Source organism: Prinia subflava, chromosome 5, assembly GCF_021018805.1.
Source record: "Prinia subflava isolate CZ2003 ecotype Zambia chromosome 5, Cam_Psub_1.2, whole genome shotgun sequence".
NCBI lineage: Eukaryota > Metazoa > Chordata > Aves > Passeriformes > Cisticolidae > Prinia > Prinia subflava.
In genome coordinates, this window is record NC_086251.1 from 46,007,295 (window position 1) to 46,030,159 (window position 22,865).

At 37.7% G+C, this 22,865-nt stretch overlaps 1 protein-coding gene across 1 annotated transcript in view; it reads right to left on the minus strand.

Annotated features, from left to right (window-relative positions):
- Positions 1–497: 497 nt before the first annotated feature.
- PTPN21 (protein tyrosine phosphatase non-receptor type 21) overlaps positions 498–22,865 on the minus strand; it is a 40,732-nt gene continuing 18,364 nt past the window's right edge. The window contains exons 5-19 of the mRNA XM_063399122.1: positions 21,496–21,563; positions 20,983–21,053; positions 19,606–19,693; positions 19,315–19,403; positions 17,480–17,567; positions 16,717–16,796; positions 14,885–14,945; positions 14,234–14,318; positions 10,607–12,072; positions 8,181–8,318; positions 5,647–5,868; positions 4,315–4,443; positions 3,766–4,000; positions 3,075–3,235; positions 498–2,254 (exon numbers count right to left, since the gene is read on the minus strand). Of these exons, the coding sequence (XP_063255192.1) occupies positions 2,126–2,254; positions 3,075–3,235; positions 3,766–4,000; positions 4,315–4,443; positions 5,647–5,868; positions 8,181–8,318; positions 10,607–12,072; positions 14,234–14,318; positions 14,885–14,945; positions 16,717–16,796; positions 17,480–17,567; positions 19,315–19,403; positions 19,606–19,693; positions 20,983–21,053; positions 21,496–21,563 (3,110 nt within the window). The 3' untranslated portion in view covers positions 498–2,125. The remainder of the gene's footprint in view (positions 2,255–3,074; positions 3,236–3,765; positions 4,001–4,314; positions 4,444–5,646; positions 5,869–8,180; positions 8,319–10,606; positions 12,073–14,233; positions 14,319–14,884; positions 14,946–16,716; positions 16,797–17,479; positions 17,568–19,314; positions 19,404–19,605; positions 19,694–20,982; positions 21,054–21,495; positions 21,564–22,865) is intronic.

Below are 22,865 nucleotides of genomic sequence, written 5' to 3' on the forward strand. Positions count from 1 at the left end.
GTCAGACTGGTATGTTTGCAAGATTTATATATAAAGAATCAGTCTTCAGTAACTGGTTTCCTCTGGACTTCCAGTTTTAGATTTGACAATTAATAGGTCCTAGGCTTTTTATATAAGAACAACATTTCTTTTCTCTAGTCAGAAACATTCAGTCTAACTTATACTGAAAGCACCAGATGAATATCATGTACCCAAAGTAACAGATTTTGTATAAAATGACATATTAGCACAATGTCATTTGGACCAAGTGTTTAACTTTGTGGAATCAGCTTATCACAGAGGAAATTGAGGCAACCTATTTATAATTCTTCATTCATGGTTTGGTACACAATTATTGTTTTCAAGGGGGTTTAATAGTTTCCAAACCCTTGTTAGAGATCAGAAAAATAACAATTTCAGCACTAATAAACCTGACTTTTAGTTTCATTTCATTTCACTAAGCAGGTATCAAGGGAAGTGTACATTTAACCATGCCTGCAGACTGGTCTACTATAGGGTGTTTTTTTTTTTTAATTGAACTAGGTATCTAAAAACTACAGCTCAATTTGGAATAGGGATTTTCAACTCAGCATCTCAAAACACTTGGAAAGGCAGCTAAAACCATGCTGTCCCCACTGAAAACCACAGAGGATTATTTAGGGATTTTGTCATTTGAGCAGCCCCATGGGACAAAATGGGAACTACAGTAGGCTGTTCCTGCCTACTTCAGGTCCATCCACAGCCACTGACTCAGCCACCTACACAGCCACTAAATTACCCACATCCCCAGTGTTTCCTCTAAGAGCTCTTCTTCTGCAAGTTCTCAAATGCTCTTCATTGCAACGCTCCACAGCACCAGCAAAATCTGCTCTAGTACTAACAATATCATCTGGAGGATTCCACAGAAACTTCCAGTGCTTTACTGGCTTTCTTGGTGGGAACATGAACATTTTTTTAAGGTCATCTTTGCACTGTGTAAACCAGCAATCATAGCTGCCACACCTCCTCCATTACGCTTCATACAATCATTTCCACTTCACCACTCTGCACCTTCCTACTCCCATTTTGGTTCTCTCACTCCATCAACTTAAAAAGCTCTTCTTAAAATAACAGGTTAGTAATGGTATATTACCAAATGAAACAATGCATGATTATAGACTCTATATTTAGCTACATAAATAACAGAGCAAAAAAAAGTGCTTAAAACATTTGCATCCACTTTGATTTCAGCCAGTAAAATCAAACTGTCCTCTAAATATATGAATAATACTGAATATGTACTTTCTCTCATCCATTTGTTTCCAATAACCCCACAGATACTTGAAGTTTTATCCCCCTGCCTGTTGCAGGTAAACATGCCTCCTCTCAGATGAAAATTCCTAACAGTTATCACTATCTTTCACTTGTCTGCTCCATTACATGGCACTACAACTACCATCAGCTTTCCTAGGACTTTCTGCATGATTTTTGAAAAGTTGGTTCAAACATTGCCAGTCTCCTCCTCTGAGAATATTGTTATGTTTAAAAAGCTTTCTGTTGTGGTGGTTCATTTTGTTTTTAATTTAAAAAACTTGAATATAAAAATAACTGTCCTTAAAGCAACAGCTTAAAATATCTAAGAGCTGCTAATTTTGCTAAGAAAACTGGAGGAAACCAAATGTTCATTTTAAAAAATATAGATGTATTATTCTAAATATAAAATTGAAAGCAGAATCAAACTGCATAAGACCTTGACATTCCCAAGGGACAGATTTCTGACCCCATGTGCACCTACAGATTTTAGCTGTTGCAGTCAATAATTATGTTTTAAAACATAAGGTTAGTAAAATTGTACTATATACCTCCATTCCATAAGATACTTATTTTGCTCAGAGTAACACCACTCCAAAGAATGTGTACTACAGACCAGTACAAGTAAAATCATTCCTTAATGTGTGACTGCAGCTGAACACGGGAAGAATTCAGTCCAGCAAAGATCCTGCTGTGCAGGGACTGTTACACTGACTGGCATTTAACAGTCACAGGGCAGCCCTACATGGTAACTCTGTGATTCATCATAGGAAGAAAACGCCAGTGAGAGCAGGTCTGGACAACTCTGGTTTTCTTTCTGTAAGCTCTTGCAGAGTCTCTTAGGAATTGGCAGGGCTTAGATAAGTCTAGAACTTTTGAGAAACTGAATGAGAACTCCATAGACGAAAGTGTACTGCGAAAGAGTCTGCACCATCATCATCCTCTGCTGCCTCAACATATCCAGCACTCGTGGGATGTCCAGCATCTGGAAGAAGAGAACAAAACATTACAAGTGACTGGTGAGCAAGGAAACTGGCTGGCACTTTCCCTGCAGGAGGTTCAGAGCAGTACCTCAGTGATCTAAGGATGGAATCAGCTGTTCTGATTTCAGCTCTGACAATTCATTGCCCACGCCTGCAGTATGGACTGCACTACACTGATCATCTGGGAAATATGCATAATGGTAAAATTACCTGTCTCATGGGGTATTGGTCTTCAGAAATGTAATGGCTGAAACAGTCTATCACAGTATAAGGAGAGGGATGCACAATGAAACAATATGTCTGTTGAGTTTCAGTTGACATATATTATTAATGAACATTTTACAGCTGTGCACTTCTGACTAGAAGTTGATAGGAGTGATTTCATTGTATTAAACTACCACTTCGTCCTCTACTGAGGCTGATTCTGCAAATACACTGCACTTAGGAACAAAATAATAACAAGTACAGAGAATGGCTACAAAACATGTTCTTGAATATCACCCATTCTAATTAAGGCAAGGAGTGGTAAAGTTAGGATGAAATTCCAAAACATGCTCAGTAGCTTAGGGCATACCTTGCTCCACTCAATGACTCAACACCTTAGGGAGTCAAGAATCCAAATGAGCATTCCAGTGCCTGGTGCATGTGGGCAGCTCTAGAAGATTATTAACTTGTGTTGAATTCCCAAGAGCCATTTCAAGCACATCTGTAAGGTCTCTCCCAATGGCTGTTCAGATGAACAGCCGTAACATATTTTGGGCAGGTGATTTCCTCTTCTATTACCTGACGTCATTTAAAGCACGAGAAAGAACAGGAGCTCACCTCATTGTGTTCCAAGCACGCAATCATGATCTCTGCCAGGATGACCACCCCTGTCCGCCCCACACCCGCGCTGCAGTGCACCAGCAGGGGAGGATTGGGGCTTTTGGGGTCTGCCGTGCTGTTCGTGTGGCGCCGCACTGACTGGATCTCCTCCAAGTACGCTGGTGAGTGCAACAAGATGAGAATCGTTAATTTGGGAGATGAAGCCCCATGAGCTACCCTGTATGACCACCAGAAAGGAGTAATTTAGCAATCAACATGTCACAGAAAAATGATACATTGTATAAATCACAAGTCATACCCAACCACAGAAATACAGATCTATAAGGATCATATAACTTTTTAAAGGATTCCCTTGCCTTGTCCCCCTATTCCTTCTAAAGACAGCTTGTGGCCATGTGCTACTGCTGAAACATGCTCAAATGTGTAGTATGGGGTGCAATTATGTTTTATTCCATATGGACTTCTGGTAAGTTACTTGCTTTACACAGAAGGAGTCACTTTAATAAACTGACAGATATATTCCTGCAAAAATATAATTCAGTATATCTTGCTGATGCAAAGAAATCTTTCACAATGGAATGCTTGGCATACTGATCAAAATTCACTTCATATATAGCAGCTATCTTAAAAGGTATTAAAAAAACACCACAAACCACACCGCAAAACAATGCTATTAAATACAACTCACATAAAAATCCCTTTAAATCTTCTGGACAGCCATGCTCTGGCCAGTCAGTATACTGCAAGTGCCAAACCGTCCTCTCCTGTCCTGTGAGAAGGTGTTTGATCTTCAAACCTGTAGTTGCATAGCAGCCTGAGTCGGTACGGAACCGCGTGGTAATCTTAAATCTTCCGTATGTCACAGTGTTGTGTCTTGAACCAAGACGTGGCCAGTATCTGAAGCTTTTCTCTCTCCCACTTTCCTTAAAAGTAGAACAACTGCTTAACAAGAAACCTAAGAGCATTCATACAACTAATGTTTCTGTAGTAACAACTGCATCTCTCCTCTACTAGGAGTTGTACTAGCGAATTACAGCCTCTTACTGAGCAAACAAACTTTCCAGCAGAGAGTTCGCAAATTCACTTCTCTGCCAAAGAAATCAAGACAGAAAAGGGTCGCTAGAAACTTAACTTTGATCAGTCTATTTGCTGGAGCAAAGATCCCCTTCCTCTAACAGATAATTTTAAAAAATCATTGTGGGATTTCTGGGAGAAAGCAGACTCAATTTATACTCACTTCCTCTGCTGTCACCATAGCTATGATCGCAATCCCTTGTTCCCAGACCATCTGCCAGAAATCCTGACATGTATTTTGCAAAGGGCCCTGAGTGGCAATGTAATCCCACTCTATGCCACCAACAGAGATCTGTAAAAAGAACGTTATTTGATTAGTAATTATTAAAAACCCTTTCCCCATTTCTAACGTCAGCCATTTGAAGATGCACAAAATGAAAAAAGACTGCAGCACCACAGAAGTAGAAGCCCATTGTGAGTTATATCTACCCCATTTTTAGCTGCATCTTGTCACATCAGGTATAGAAGAGACACAATTGTAAAGGTTCACAGCTAAATAAATGTATTTTATATCATAAGCATCATGTAAAACTGAGAAAACAGAATCGTATTTCTCTTTTATGAATTTAATGTATTTTAACAAATTCAGGCTTAGTGAAGCTTTCATACTCTCTAATGTATTGTGCTCTAATTATTATTACAGTACTAGTTGTTATGTCCTGAAAAAATATTATCTTAATTGAGAAGGGCCAACATTTGTAAATGAAGCAGAGAAACTATGATGCCATGTCAGTGTACAAACAGGTGTATTAAAAAAGACAGCAACACAACTACAAGTGCTGCTTTGACAATCTCAATTCTTTTCAGAGAAAGCATGAAGCCAACTGTAGTTGCACTTAGAGCAGATAAATGTATTGAAAAATGAATGAACTGCCTTCCAGGTTCCTGAAGTCACTCTTCAAATTCTTTTAAACAGAGCTTAAAGAGTTAAGGATGGGGAAATTGGGCAGCTAAAGGTTTTGGAAAAGCTAGTTTCCCCCTGGGTCTGGCAGTTCCTCTAACCATCACAAAAAGTTTAAGCTAGGCTCTACATTACTGCCCATTGTGGATATAGCCTGAGAGTACAGAAAAAGAAGAAACCATGATTGTCACTGCAGCTCAAAAATTTCATACTCATTGCAGAGGACCCCAGTTTGTTTTAAACCTGTTTTCCTCCTTAGCTCTGGGCAGAAGGACATGCCTTCTGTTAGCAGCAATCCCCAGAGAGGGAACACACAAAGGAGACAGTAGATCAAATCAACACAGAAGCAAAATGCAGAAGATCCCTCCAATAATTAACCCTCCATTATTCTAGTTGATTAGGAAAACAGGTTCCTGCTTTCCCCAAAGAAACCTCTGGAGAAGAGAGAGAGAGAGAGAGAGAGAGAGAGAGAGAGAGAGAGAGAAAGAGACTGAGAGAGATGGGGGGATCGTCACTCATCTTACCAAAACTGATAGCCAAATGCATTTTTAGTTACCACATGAACTGGAAAATTTTTCACAGTATTTCTCTGACCTTGATATGAGACGCATTGATGTAGCCCGTGTTGTTTTCTTTGGTTGGGACCAGCTCTACCCTGGTGTCATCGTAGGGAAGGACGTCCTGGAAGCGGTTCCTCTCGGCGTTCTCGGGCAGCCGCGCGATCGAGCACTCGCCATCCAGCAGCCTTTTCTTCTGAACACGCTCGTACTCGGTGAACACCATCCCCTGCTCCAGCCGCTGCTCCAGGATTTTACACTGCAACACACAGAGCCATACAGAGTCACATCTGTGGGGAGGTGAGTCTGTTTGAACAGAACGTACGAAGGATAAAATGTATGTACTTTCTTCTCCCACATACTTCTTCAATGCTTCTCCAGCTATTAATGCTTCCACAAACATACCAAAATAAATTAGAGGCAACCCTAACCAGCAGGAATTTTGTTCAAGTGAAAACTAAGCGGCCTGTTATACTTCACTAAGTCACAAAGATTTATGTGGATACTGCTGGTAAAGGAAAAATTACTTCATAGTTTCTGTAAAGACAGCCCAGCTGAGGAGAATAAAATTGACCAAGCAGACAACTATGCCATACTGCATACTGCTTCAAACACCTTTGATCCATCTGCTCAATATAGCAGCTAGATGACATCCTTTGAAAGGTCTCCTTTAACCTTATAATAAATTAAAAACCCCCAAAATAATAAGAAGAACCCCAAAAATTTAGTTGTTTGGATGGAGAAAAACTAAATTTTGCTTACAGCAGGAAAGCTGCCTCAGAAACTTGCTGCAGTTAAAGTATAAACCCAGAATTTTTTCTAATAGTATAATTCAATCTTTTTTATTTAATAAGCTGTTCCCTCCTCCTCTTTATTCTTTTGAAACCAAGTTGTTTCTAAATCATAAGACACTTCTGGAATTTCTGCATCTCTTTGCCAACAATATGGAGATATGTAAGACTTCAGCCAGAAAACTTCATCTATGTCACATGTTCCCAGATTCTTACAGCAACTGCTCTGTGGTATCAGGTCATAGAAGTGTCTTGTATCAAGTAAGTATGCCAAATGTTGCAGAGGAAGGTGTAAACTTCCATCATATGCAATTTGCACATCATTACATCAACTGTACCAACTCCTTTATTATCATTGGGCTAAATTCACATATTTAAACTGATAGTAACATGGAGCTGAGCAATGAAACAGGCACTGAATCAACACTAAACTTATCTTCTAAAATACCTGCTTCTGGACTTCCTTTTGCGTTACATGTCTACTTTGCATTGCCTCTTCTCAACTGTTCTAGAAACTATTCCTGTTTCACAGTATTTATTCTACCTCTACATGTCTGCCTGAAGAGAAAGTGTAGTGGCATGGCTTTGTCATAACTTGACTTTATGGTTTCTTCTTTGCCACAACGCTTTGGGCAGAGCTAGCTGAATACAAACACAGCTGAATCCAGTAAAGGTCAACCCAGAGAGAGATGATGGCTCTAGGTAAGAGGAATAACCAACACAGCTACTAAACCTGTATCTCAGTAACACAATGTTAATTTTTGTCCCTTAGCATCTTAAGCAATGTATATGTAGTTCAACACAATTTTTACTGAGTGGTTTGCAAATAATTTTCTTGGTCTGTTCATTTAAACTGCAGCTGGTGAGAGCAGGGCTTTTCCTTTGGGTTCTAATCCCTAGGTTAGAACCCTGGTGACTAGAAACAAAACTGAGCTAGAGGGGACTGCAGCTGAGGGTGCCCACCCATGCTCAGCATCAGGTTCTATAGAGACCACTAGATGCTGAATGGGCATTAATCACTGTAGAATTTGGTGTGTTTAGTTGCTCCCTGGTCAGATGTGTAATGGTAGCACTGCTCTTCACAGCTCACCACAGCCTGAATATTGATGGTATTTCACTTTCCTGCACTTCTTTAATGATATATGAGACAGGCTTAAGCAGATTTACCAGTGTTTTTTATCCTGACACAAGCTGATGGAGTCTTATATTTCTCAAAGAATGATCCTCAAATTCTAGAACCTGATGAACTCTCATTGATCTTTTACTGAGTTTAAGATTTTAGCAGATCAAACAAGTTTCATCTATATTTTATAGGCTCTACCTGAAGAAAACAGATAAATACAATCTGCACAAGTTTATTCTGGGAATGCATTTTAACTGCAAAAGTTACTCCAAACACCATATGAATTACTAATAATTGCAAATAAAAACAATCTCACACTCAGAATTTTCACACTTTTTCACTCTACAAAACTCCAAATAAAGAAAGAAAAAAGGATGAATTGCACAAAAATATATCACTATGTACCAGTTAATTCACTTCCTGTATGTTCAAAGGGTAAACTACAGTTGAATCATTCTTATCTTAAAGAAAAATCTGAGTTACACCAAATACTTCTAGCAATGACTTATCAATCAGGAATCTTTATTTTGTTTCTATTCTCAGCATTTAAGTTGCTTTAATATGAAGCATTTTACAGTCAATAAAATGTACCATTCATAATCATCTAATTCCAAAAAACTGCTAGTATAAATCAAGCATTAAAAAACTTGAACATACTCGTTCATCATTTGTTGCTCTTGTTGATTCTTCCTTCCCCTCATCTGGCAGAGGCATTCTAGTCAATGCCAGTCCATTTAGGGCAGCTAGCTTCAGAGGCCCAATTTTTTTTGCATCATTTTTATTCTTTTTCATACCCTGCAAAAGAAAAGCTAAAACTTGTAAATATTCTTAAATATTTGATTAAGTTATAAAGCAGAAACCAGATGAGCTCAGCTAACAAAAGATACTTCTCTGGTCCCTTCTGTGAACAGCTCTGACCTTTTTGTTTGATAAGCACTGCAGTGAGAGATTAGGGTGGTGGGACCACATTCCTCCAAGGACCCAACACAAGTCTGTCTTCATTCCAGACAGGTTAATGAAACTGCATGAGAATGACAAATACTGTTCTCTACAAAGCTCATGACTGAGGGTGTGAGGTGGCAACTTTAGATAATTAACATTCTTGAACAGAACCGGGATCACTTCCTAAACCCAAAAATACAGCAAAATGATTCCTTACTAGATTATTCGGTTTGCAGGCTCTTTTCTTCCCTACAATCAGGCAACAACCATATACTTTTAAGATATTTGGATATAGTTAAGCATTTAACTAAGTTTGCAACAAACTTGACACACAAAACATGAACACAGAATTGCAGACAGATTGAGTTCTGGACCGGGCCATGAAGCTAAATTATGGAATTACCATCCATTATTTGATGAAAAAAAACCAAAGGGGAATTTCTATGAGAGAATCAATGCAAACTATTTATTTAAAAGGGGTAAGAGGAAACTTCCTCATTCCTGCCATTGCTAAGCTTAATTATTAACAAAAATACACTGAAAATATGAGTGCATATGCTGCTTGAATGATGAATCAATGCTTTCAGAAGTTAAATGGTGGCAAGAAATAGGAAGACAAAGCTAAGAGGATGAGACTGCATTTAAAAGTGAAGTGAACACAAACACAACAATAAAAGTTCAATGAAAAGTAAAATGTGCAAGCATTGGTAGGGGCCAGCTTTGTAACTTGGATATTCATCTCAATTATGAATACAGGAAGGTAATGTTCTGCATTATGGAAAACCACTCTTAAATGCTTCTGAACTAGAAACTATGTTACAAACACGTTCAATGAAGAAGTTGTAATAATAATTTCATTTAAAGGTTGACAGGAACATGTCATATCTACATAGCTGTCAAAAGGAAAAGCAGAGTATGACTGGTACACACATTACTGTCTGAAAAACGTATCTTTTGGAGAACAAATACTAAGTAACTATCTATAGGTGAACACAAGCAGGAAGGTACCCCTTTTTTCCTCCATATGCACGTTAGGAAAACAGGAGAAAGAAGATGTAGAAAAAACATATACAATTATAAAATTAATTTAAGCTGATGGAGGTTCATTTAATTGTGTTCAGCTCCATATATAGCACATCTGACAGACAAAAACTTGTGAGAGTAGTAATTATTTCAATACATAGCTTTTGCATAGGTTAGTTTTTGTAGTATCTGCTGTTACCACAGCAGTACACGTTACATAGCAGTTCCCCTGCAATCCAATTTGTGCAGAAAACTGTTTGACACTAACTCACGTATCAATTGATTTTAAAAGGCAAAGTAATAGTAAAAAATGGTCTTCCTCTATTAGCACCTGAAATCTGCCACAAACTCCATAAAACTGAACAAAAGTTTAAAGCAAAGTGGGCACAAAGGAGTGCCAGTGAAATTGTGCAGTCCACATAGACCTTGATGTTTCTATGAGGTGGGAATTACAGGAAGGGTGAAACTTGCATTTTTTCACTATTTACAATGTCCTAAGATTGGAGTAGGAGAAAGAGATATGGCAAGCAAGAAATATCTTCAGTGGAATAAAAACAGGTTGAAGAGAAGGCAAAAGGGAATGGATATCAAAAAGGGAAGGCATGAAGTAAAGAAGACAATGCAAGGAAAGAATTTATTCCTTAAGGTGTCAGGTTCCCTCTTAGGTCAGAAGAAGCAGGCAAACAAATTTTTTAAAAAGTAAACATTTTGGCTATATACCATTTTTCAGTGAGAGGAAGATGAGACAGCTGAATGGAAAGAGTTGCTTCTGTTCCAGATAAGAAGTAGGGCAGAATAGGGATCTAGAACTGATTTTAAATTAGCTCCTTCTAAAGTTCCCAGACAGGTTAGCTTTTCAGATGGATGGAGACTGCACAGCTGGATTTTTGTGGGTGGACTAAACAAACAGAACTCAGACATGGCAGAGAAGGGGATAAAAGATAGCTAAGCAAAGGTAACCAGGGAAACATAGAAATAAGAAGGTCAAACTTAAGGTAGCTTTTAATTCACATGTTTTAAAAGCATCTCAGGCTGATTAAAAGAACCCCAAACCTCAAACAAAAGCAACAATCAACTGCTACAGACAACCCAAAACAAGACAAATAGTATCCACTTACACCTAGAGGGGGAAGGCCTTCCACAATATTCTTCTTCCCAGACAAAAGATCGGACACGGGTCTCTTCTTTACTGAATCTTTCCTTACTCTGTATCTCCCTGATGTTGTAAGATCAGATTCTGACATAGATGGAGTAAGCAGTCCTTCCCCTCTTCTCTGTACCTGGTTTTCTACTAGTAAATGAACAGGGCTGATATCTTTCATTCTCTTTTCTGCCTCTGTGATATGTAATTTAGGCTCAAGAATATGCAAAGGGCCAGCAGGTGAAGCAACAGAGCTGTAAGGGTAGTTTAGTACTGAATCACGAGAATAACCTCCCACAACAGATGAAAGTTGGGTTTGATCTTCAGGGAGAGGAGAAAGACTTGTACTGGCCTTATTCTCTTCTTCAAATTCTTCTTCTTCCTCACTACTGTGAATCAGCATAGTGGCATCTGAAAGGGTTTTCTTGTGATCACAGTTCACACACTCTTCTTGCTCACCCTCTTTTTGCTTCGTTCTCTCCATCAGAATGTTGGGCTGTGACCCTTCTGAGATAACTCTTGGAAGAGCCACATCTGCTGCAGAAGCTGACATGGTCCTCTCTTTAATTCTTAATCCTTCAAAGCTGGGGGTCAAGCCTGCAATTTCGATACTGTTCCTTTTCTGCAGCTGAGCATGGCGTGCGGATGTCAGCGGTTCACTGACCTCCTGCAGAGAATGCGCCACAGGCAGGCTGTCCTCCTGAAATGTCTGGACAGAATGGTGCACTCGCCTTGTGATGAGGTCTGGATTGCTGCTGCTGATGTAGATGTGTCGAGAAAGGTCTGGAGTACTGTTGGCAGGTCTTGGGTACGGGTATGGGGGAGGCGGGCGATAGACCTGAGTCTTCATTATGTTCGGTGCTGGGTAATCCTGAGCCTGGAGCTGCACATTTGTCAGCTCAGGCACGCTGACTGCCCCAACAACCGGGCGCTTTTCAGCGGGATAGGGATAGGGGGACTGGCTATGGAAGCTGTAGTTCAGGTTAAATGGATAATGGTTAGACTGTGGGGCAGCAAAGTGGGCATGCTCTCGAATTTCAGGCTGACTGTAAACTAAGGCATCAGGCCTGCTGTAAGCATAGGAGTTGCTGATGTTAAGATTCCTCATTGAGTGACTCTGCCTATCTGTGTGCACCATCCCCCTGTTGAGCTGTCTCATCACAGTCTCATAGTCTGGCGTGGGACGGTAAGAAGGTGGTATTAGTGCACTGTGTCTGTGTGATGGGACATAATCAGTTCTGAGGACATCACTGCCAGTAATGCTTGGGTTAGAGGACATGGGGGATGGCTGCAAGTAATGCTGTGGGTTGTTCAAGGAGTTTGTGCTGTGTGCACTATAGACACTCCCATTGCGGATCCGACCACTGTAGTCATGAGGGGTTCTATCCAAGCTAGTCTGGGAGTGACAGTAGTATCCATTCTGATTGCTCACAAAGAGGTTATCTGAAAGCAAAGTTTAAGAACAATCTTTATGTCCAGGATATCAAACAAAGTTATCCTCTATTAAGATGTAGCTAAGGCAATGTCTGAGATTTTCAAAACCTCGGTTATTCCTAGCCACGTACTAAAATGGGAAAGAAAAAACCCAAACCAAAATCCCAGCTTTTCTGTAATTGTTGATACCCAAGGTTATTTACACCAGAATAACCTATTATATTTATTTCAATCGTGTAAATCCCTATGGGAAAACACCGTCTATTTACAAATTACTTTATTCTGTTTAGGAATGGTTTCCTAAGTTTCAGTCCAAGGTAAACACAGTCCATAGCAATCAACCCCTCTGAAAAAACGAATGTGTACACTAGGATTTGCACTAATGTAATCAGTTTAAACAGCAAAGAAAGAAAGAAAAAAAAATACAACAAAAATCCAAAACAAAACCAAAATACCACCAAAACCCTAAAAAACAGCTGCATAACAAGCAAACAAAAACCCTTGTTCTTCTACTCCTTCAGGGTGTAGAAGATATAGCACCACAAGACCTCAAAAAAAAAATCAAATTCACTTCTCTCCAGAAATCTTGGAGGCAGTTTAAACTACGATCATATATTGTTCACACACATACATATACCTACACTGCAAAGAAAATGGTCTAACAGTTTATACATCCAAGACATATTTAATCATTTTTATTACTGCTTCACTGGATGTACGATTTGTTACCCTCCAAAGGAGAACAATTCGGTCATTGCTGTAGATGCCTTCATGATTTACCTGTCTGGGTGTGCTAAAATAATTGCCACATTTATGTTAATGAATTTGCTGACAATGAAAACTTGAAAAAAATGTTCAAAAATAGGACACTTATATTAGCAAGTGCCCAGCAGTAGTTACAATACTAAACTGCTAAGAATTCAGTTACATTCTGAATGTAGCTGAATACCTGTATTTCATTCAGACCTGTGTAAATCTGTTTTGATAGAAAATGTACTTATTCCCTTCCCAGTGAGCTGGCTTTTTTAGAGTACCATTTATCCAGCAGATCTGTAGGTCTGGAAAGTTCCTATCAAACTTGAGGAGACTTTGCAAAAGATTAGATTCAGCCCTTCAGGGCAGCAACTTTGTTAATTAAAGATACAATGTGTAACAATCAAAATAATGAGAGTAAGCAGCCCTGACTCGGCTGTGACCTGCTAAGATAAGGAGTCTACATTGCTTGAGAATATTAATTAGGGTTTGCTTTGGTTTTTTTCTTTCTTTGTTTCAATCAAACATATACCAAGTCCATAACTGGCAAACTTCTTTAGCCTTTGAATTCCTCTGAACACCTTGTAGTCAAGCAAACTTAGACAAATGTCTCTCTTCCTGCATTCTGGGTTTAATTTTTTTTTAAATTTTTTAGTTGTGTAAATTGTCTTGGGGCAATCTCTTTGCAGCTATTAAGACCAATATTGACAAGGATCTCACAATGCCATAACACACCAGTTTAATACATGAACCAAAAAAGTGATAGCTTAAACTCACACAAGGCACCTCAGTCTAGAATTGCTGTCCATCCTAACCAGAATTGCTCATCTCCCATAGGAGAGGATATGGAGGAGTAACAGTGGAGGGTTTTTTAGCCTGGAGAAAAAGAGGCTCAGGGAGAACCTTACTGTTCTCTACAACTATTTGAAAGAAGGTTGCAGTGAGGTGTGTTAGCATCCTCCCAGGTAATGAGCAGCAGAAGAGAGAATGGCCTGAAGTTGCACCAGGGGAGGTTTAGATTGGATATTAGGAAATCTCTTCTTGGAAAGAGTGGTGAAGCATTGGAACAGGCTTGTCCAGGGAAGTGGTGGAGTCACCATCCCTGAAGGTATTTAACAGACATGTAGATGTGGCACGTGGGGACATGGTTTAAGGCATGGCTTTGACAGTGCTGTGTCGATGGTTGGACTCGATGATCCTAAAGGTCTTTTCCAACCCAAACAATTCTGTGATTCCATTACTGTATTTCACATTAGCCTATGTGTCTAGAGTAGCAGCAAGCACGTCCATGACTGTACAAACCTACCCCATGTTCACCTATCAATTTATTCACCTATAGCTAAAGTAGCTACAAATATAAATTACTGTTTTTACCTTATAAAACTGTGTAGTGTGGCCATGGATTTAGTGAACTTACCTTGGGAAGATGCATATGGTTCACTATAATGACCATTGTAATGCAGCTGAGGTGGTGGAGGCATCATATAAGGCTGAGGCTTGGGCTAAGAAAGCAAACATCTTACTGTTACTTAAAAACTGATTATTAATTTTAAAAATAATTATTGAAGGTTTTTTTAATACATAATGTATACCATTATATATATATGTAAAATACAATACTATACACATAGCAACACTGCACATTATATATTATGTTACAATGTGTATAATATTACAAATAAACACATACAAAGCCTTAGTCTTAAACCATTTCTCTAAATCTGCTTTGTTTCTGCTTTGAGATCATACAATAAATAATTTTTAAAAAAACAGGAGAAAAACCTTGAAATCACACTCCACTAATCCAAGACTGACATCTAGGAGAGTCTCCTAGAGACAATGTTCCAACTGAAAACAGAAGTGTTTAGGATATTTTCCACTGCAATTGTTTTAAGTCTACCATTTAGACATTACATAGCAGCTCTTCCTACAAGTCAGAGACAGTTCCTCACATACTAGACTCATCTTTTTCACTGCTCATTTCATTTCACTGAATGGAGCTAATATTTGATTCAAAGTCAATTTAAATCCATGAAAATGCAAACATGAAGCTATTTGCTTTCCTTACCATGGACATCCTGGATGAAGATCGTCTTCTAACAGGATTCACTGTCACAGGCTGAGTTTGTCTGCAGAAGAAATTTAATGGTAAGAAATTATTCTTAACAATAGCAAGATCTATTTCAAACATCAGAAAGCACTCCCAAGTTCAACTAAAAATCACTCTACATTTCCAGGAGCCAGGCCCACGTTAGTCTTCCACAAGAGTCTCAAATGGAAAGAGCTCTGTGCATTAGCCAACATCACTAACCAAAAATCCAAAACCCAAGATCAAAATACCTCAGTTAATCTCCTGTTCTACAAGTCAGACACAAAACTGTATGGGGACTGCAACATTACACATGTTACAGGACCTGGAAAGCATTACTATACTGAATTAACATTTATATGTTCTAACATTGATGTCAATGGTAATGAATTTTCATAATTTGTTGGATTGGTTCCAGGACATAAAGTTCACAAGTCTTAAGCTCCTTTCCCCGCCACCCTACACTGCACATGTGCTCTGCATCTCGAAGCAAGATGGGTCAAAAGACAGCATGATACAAATGCAGGAACAGCTATTTTTTAGTGAGAAAGATGTTTTTAAGCTCACCCTTTGGGAAGTGAAGGACGAGAAAGGATGGGAAAGCGTGGAAGGGAAAGAATGAGGGAAGATTTCTGAGAGCCCTCCTCAGGTGGAGAGTCCAATGAGTCTCTAAAGATAAGGTACGTACAGATTTAGAAAAAAAAGAACCTGAAGTTGATACAGGCATGCATAAGATGGTTTTCAGCTGCAGGACCACATGACAAGAAATCTTAAGAGTAGAGATAATCAGAAAAGTTTTTTTGAGGACTTAACCTCATGTAAAACCACGTTGTGAAATAACTGTGAAACAATTACAATAAGTAATCCCAGAGGCTGATGTCTAAAATAGAACTACAGATCTGACATTATTTAGATAGAAATGCAAAAGTCCCATGAACGCACTACTTCTATCAATGCTTCTTATCACTCTCAAAAGACAGACACGTTTACAAGCTTTGAGGTATGAGGTTTACTCTATTTCAAATTTATCTTACTTCTCCAATAAATTAGCATTAAACACCATAATGAGTCACCTGTGGCACAAAATACTTGATTATCTTTCCACTGGCCTCAGCAGATATCAAACATTTATCTTCCCATGTACAAAGAGGAGAGAAACATATGGGAATCATGCTTTTCCAATGACAGATTATTCACTGTGTCTAGTTCTCTATTATTTGACTCAAAAAACTTAACTGAAGGAAAGCTGTTCCAGTAAAATAGCTCAAATTCCAGCCACTGATTTACAAGTTGGAGACCAGCCCATTTAAATTTAATTTGATGAATTGTATTAAATTTACTTTGCACTGGTGTTACTTGAGCTATCTGGATTCCATAGATACCTAAAGAACCACATACCTCTTAGCTGTCAATCCAGCACATTTCAGGAGTGCTTCACATACACTGCCCGCCCTTTTAAAGCCTCTAGTGTCCTTTCAGAGCAGTTCACCCAAACACAGGCCAAAACCCTGGTGGTTCCAGTAGCACTGGCAATATTAGACCCCAAAACAACTGAAGTCTCTCACAGCACAGTGATCCAGAATTATTACTAATGGTAAGACTTCCACACTTAATATTGCCCTCTGTTATAAAGCAGGATGTATTTAAAAAACTGGTAGTATTTTCTCAAATAAGATTAAGAAAATAAACCCAAGTTATTAATTACTACCATCTAAAAAGGACAGTAAAGACTTCACAGAGGAAGTGGGAGATTTCACTTCCCAATAGAAGCTGCAAGGGCACCAAGAGTTCTGCCAATGTATTCTACTTACAGGCTGCATTTATTTAGTCTGTAAAATTTGTGTCTAGCCACACACATCCTCCACACATATTTTGCTGTTTCCATATCTTCCTGCCAAAAAAACAAAATCCAACATTTGCATTAAGTCAAACATTCATACTCTTCACTTGCTTTCAGACAAGCCCCTGAAATTTTTATGATTAAATTACCATTGACCGATTTAATTTTAATGTAACTTCATTAATGTCACCAGGTTCCCTTAAAACTCTACTTTGCAGATGCAAATATACTCTCTAGCCTAACCATTTTTGCAGACTTATGAAATTTGAAAGTAGAAGCCTTTAGCTCAAGGAACTTACCAGCTGTAATACTAACACAATTTACAGTTGAGATTGCCATAAGATTGTCAACAGCTGCCTTTTGACAAAAGCAACTGGTAGTTGCTGAATAAAATTAATTCTGCAAGGAATGCCATGGCCCATTCCAGTAAAGCTCTAAGTCTATATTTATCTTTAATTGCCACTAATTCATGTCAAAAAAACACGCTAGAAATTTTACTGGAATGGATGAAAAATCTCAAGCAAACACTTCAATGTACTCAACATAAAAGGTCCAGTTTTGAATGCCTTTCTATAGAAAGCTGGCCAAAGACAGTGTTACTACATTTGACTCACTCAGACTGTTCAAAACTGCTAAATATATGGATAGTAAGATTTAACCTTTGAGTTAAACTATCACTTTTAATTTTTTTTAATTTACTGATGACTTAGTGAAAAAAAACCACATGTACTCACAGTTTGGAACTGAATTGTCTCCTCTTTGTTTGCCAGTTCTAATGCGAAAAAGGATTTATTGTGGGACATGTTGGCAATATCATGCCACCTGCAGACAAAAGGGACAGGATATGACTAGACACACTCTGATTTTCAAATCACAAAAAATGGGACTGCAAACCAGAACCACCATCAAGAATGTGGATAAAGAACCCCCTCATGAGGGGAAGAGGAGGGGCAGACACTGATCTCTTCCATCCCGTGACCAGTGAGAGGACCCAAGGAAATGGCCTGAAGCTGAGTCAGACCAGGTTTAGGTTGGAGATCCTGAAAAAGGTTCTCCACCCAGAGGGTGGTGGGGAACAGGAACAGACTCCCCAGGGAAGTGGTCACAGCCCCAAGCCTGACAAGAGTTCAAGAAGCATTTGGACACTGCTTTTGGACACATGGTGTGACTCTTGGGGTGTCCTGTGCAGGGCCAGGAGATGGACTCAGTGGTCCTCTCAAGACAGTATATGCTGTAAGTCTATGATTCTGTGATAAAACATTTTATGATTCTTAAAAAAGTTCATTAATCTATCTGAACAAGTTGTAGAACATCACTTCCATACCATTAATGGCTGCTGAAAGGAAAACATGTATGTGACTAACTCTCAGGAAGATGTACAACATGTACAGTAAGATGATTACTTCTCTTCCATTTGAAACTCTTTTAAGTGTTCTTTAAAAAGAAAAATCAAATTTAGACCAATTTAGTCATCATTAATTATAATGCCCCAACTGCTTGAAAGCAAACCATACATTCCAGGAGAAAAAATTAAATCTACACTAAACAAAGCCTTTAAGGCATTATTATGCATATTTTCTAGAACTCTTGCACATTGAAAGACAAAAAAAATGTAGACTGCATAAAATATATTTATTCATCTTCTTTTTAAACGCAAATTTAGCTTGAATCATCAGTATTCTGTTAGTGTAAATAAAGCCTGTATCATAGATTTATTAAAAGAATGTTCTGCAGTACATAAACACGTGGAAAAAGCATGACCTGCATATAGGGATCTTTATAAAGGTGTTTTTATGACTCCTGTTTTCATTACATAGAGGAGTCTGTTAGCATTTTCCATAGCTAAATTAGATTTCTGTTCATATTTAGTCAAAAATTCAATTCTAAGATTAGAGTTCACTAAGAACAAACTCTTTTTTGCTCTAGTAAAAACTAAATTGCCAAGACTCATTTTATAAAAGAAATCTCAAAATGTTTGTTTATAAATTTATTCTGAATTCTGCCCAAAGATGCCCAAGCAACCCCTCCTAAAGTCAGTGGGAAGCCATTTCACATGACGACTGAGTTTTAAGTGTTTAGGTAAGTTAGAGCTCTGTCCACAGCTTACAAGAACATTCAATAATACATTAAAACAATGTATGAATCCAAAATAATAAAACAAATGTTATTGTGTAGCTGTCCACATATATTTATAATAGATGAAAGGAATTCCTGAACAATTTCACAAGTGAATATTTCTATATGAATTGATGTGACGATCTCAGGATTTAAGATGCCCTATGTGTTAGACAATTGTTCCTTTTTGATTCAATAAATGTTTTGCAATGCAACTGTGTATTAAATATTCATGTCTTAGAATTAATCTGTCTTAAAGAGATTAATTTTGCAGTTAATACATTGAGAAATTCCCACTGGCTTCAGTATTCACTGTAGCATGATGACTATGAGACTATGTTCAGGTTTATCAAATGTATAAATACATATCATATCTCAGAGTCATTGATACTTGTGAGAAATACACTTCAAATGTGAAGTTCACTAAGGTATTTTATGAAAGAACAATACTAACCTAAATACAACAGGAGGACGACCATTTTTGTGTTTCACAAAGATACCATCAAGACATGCTCCAATGAATATGTCACTTCCTTGGCTGTCCTGTAAAAAGTTGCAAAAAAATATGCAAGTACAGAAAAAAGTCTTTGAAAGCAAAGTTACATAAGAAACAACTGCTTTTATAACTCTGGAAGAGAAAAATTCCAGGTGGTTTGGCATTTGAGTTTTATTTACTTTTGGCAGGAAGTAACCACTCTAAACAGGGAGAAAAATGCAATTAGACAAAGATCAAAACCCCATTTACCTTTGCAGGATAGGTCTCTTCACCATAGCCCTCCATTCTTTCCACTTCTTGCATATATAACATTTCTGCATCAGGAGGAGTAAGGCCTCTACAAATAAAACAACAATCAGCTAATATTGCCAATAAGAAGAAATCATCTTTGTTTTACTCTGAATGACACTGTCAAAGCTTAAAAAGCAGCCCCAGGACCTCCAGGCAACCATCAAATCCTGTTGCTGTTTCTATCTGTACCAATGGCTGATATATTTGGCTCAGCCTTTACATTTAGATTTTAATAACTTCTTTCTCTCTGGCATCTTTAGGGGTAAATGGCAACAAAGACCAGTTAAAATTACCATCTCTACTAATGGCAGACAATTCTTGATCAAATCCAGCACTGTCTCCATATTTTCTCACTTTATCAGAGGCACACATGTTCAAGACATGAATGTCCCCTATACTGCTAGAGGCGAAATACGAGGTCTGGCATTTTACATTTCAGAAAAGACAGTTTCACCTTCTAAATGCTGACTATTTTACTGTAATACTTTGAAAACATGAAGACAAGATCTGTAGGTAAAGGTAGAATTCTTTATAATTAAACCAACTGACAAAGACAGTTTTTTCACAGACTTGCAGTAGTATCACAGGGCTTAAAAGCTTGTGTTTACCTCAGTTATCTCATAAAATACATTATTTCTACCTGGAAAATACTGTCATGCTCATTTTTACATCTCTCAATACTTTTTCAATCATAAATCTCTCATTTTCTTCACTTTTTCCCAACATCATGAAGATCAAGTTTTCTTTGCTGAATCTAAACCATGCAATCTTGTTACAAGCGCAATTTAAAGATAAGTGAAACTGCAATTTTCAAACTGTTGTTTTAAAACAATACAGGGGCAAATATTACTCACATAGTCACAAACATTTTTCACTAATGAACTGATAAAGAGAACTTAACTTTCCTTTGTCCTGGACTACTGCACGTTAGCTCCCTTCTACCTGAGATCATAAGCATCCTGGCACAGTTACTGTCTCTACATTTCTCCTGCCGTTAACACCTTCCAAAGTTGTTTACTGAGAAACATCCGTGCTGGGCTCTGAACTCCACATGAACAAGAGTCAGAAACATTATACAGGTGAACTCATACTATGTAATTGTGTCCTGTATTCTTTTCAAGGTGAATCCTCGAATTTATTTTACTAAATACTCTGTTCTCTTTTTCATTTTCATTCAGCAAAAACTCTTGTAGCTTTAATACAGATATACTATAGAAAAATTCATTTCAATAGGTAGTGAAATTAGTCCAGTTGTATTTCAAGATTCACAACTTTCTGAGCTACAGAAGCTACTGAAGACCAAAGTAAGGCATTGAAGAGCTTTAGATATGTTACCTGTACTTCTGATGTAGCAAGGCAACTTTCTGTGTTGCTTCTTCCAATATTTTTTCTTCTTGTAGCCAACCCTTAAGGTAAAATAGCAATTGTGGAATGAAATACAAAAAAATTCTACAAAATCAAATGGTTATCGTTTCTTTACACATGCAAATCAACCCTTGACTCTAGTCTTGGAGCTCAGATGCTGTAATAAGCACAAATAAACCCCAAAAGCACAAATACTGTTTGGAAGTAGTTTTACTCACTTTCCCATCTGTACCTCAACCTTCTTTTCAGTGTAATATACAATAAAATTGAAAAGACTGCACGACATCTTTGTTTCTTTGTAATATAAGGTGTCATATCTCACTCCAACCTCAAAGACCTTTACTAAATCTGACAGCCTAGGGAGCAATAAGATAGAAGGATCACGGAGGCTTCCTAAAAATGATTTGTATTTGCCAGTTTTAAGAAGGATTTAAATTTGTCAATTTAATAATTTAAACGCACTAATTTAAAGACAGTACTTACCACTGGAAACAAGGCAAATCTTTGTAGAAACTCCTGAGATTCATACTGATCATAGTCTCCAAAATCCGCTAAAAATAAAAAAAAATTTGTATTCAAACACTTTTAACAAAATTATTCAAAACCCAATTAATTGCAGCAAGATCTCCAAGTAGCAAACCTCCATCCTATTGAACTACAATCTGAAGGCTAAATAACAGAACAAACTAATCAATAATGTTCATAAAGAGAAAAGGTAAAAAAAATCCCCATATTTTTACTGTGTTCAGAAAAATTGGTAGCACTCCTTGTGAGTGGAGAAGAAGAACTAAAACACTTAATCTGGATGTTATTTAAAAGAAAGGGAAGCACTTCTGACATTTACCAATACAGGTCTTGAGACAAATCAGTGTTTAGAATTAACCTATTGTACTGATTTTAAATACAGATCATTCTTGAAACCAGGTGACTTGAAACAGCAAGCACTGCTTCTGTTCATTCACCAGCTAAAATTAGTAATCTACCTGGTATAAGCTACTTCAGTCATTGGAGCACATTAATTTAGAACCTGTGCTTTTTTTGACTTGTTTTTTCATTGTGTTATCAACACATACAGTTCATCTCATATAGGAATTAAAAGGGAAGGTGAAAGCTAAAAGGATGAATATTTTCTATCTGGAAAGAGGGTTATATTGAAAGATTTCTATAAAGAATTCACTGAGCAGAGACATTTACACTGTCCTAACACATGGAAATAACAAAGCAAGATTTTTTCAGTTGAAGACCATTAAAACCTGGCTAGGAGTAAACAGTTTCACTGTTATATAAACAAGGCATAATACAATTTATCCTACTCCACTGGTAACTACATTTTCAAGAAAACATGAGCATCATCTTTATTGTGATACAACCAATGTATATAACTAAGAAAATTTTAAAAAAAATCTTTGGTTGTATATACTGCCAGTGATTTTAAGTCCTGTTTAATTTTGGCAGTTTTACAAAAGCTGTTAAATGTACTGAAGTGGCATTCACTGTGAATGATATACAAATAACAATGTACAAACACACTAAACACAGCTGTTGCCATTACAAACTTTTGAAAGATTTTGTATCAGACAAGCACGTTGCAAGGAACTCAGACCATGATCAGTACAGGCAGACTCAGGACTGGTGTATACCCTATCCCATCTGACCCTAGCTAGGAGAAATAAAGCTGCCTTTTTCATAGAGGTGTCACAGAAATGTGTTTTCAGGAGTGATTTGAACACAGAACTGTTAACAGTCTTGCACACTAACTTGAAATAATCCTACGTGATAGGAAATTTTGGATAAAAAGTGGAAATACAAGTACATTCAAAGTTGCTTATTTATAAAGATATGTCAGAATAAAG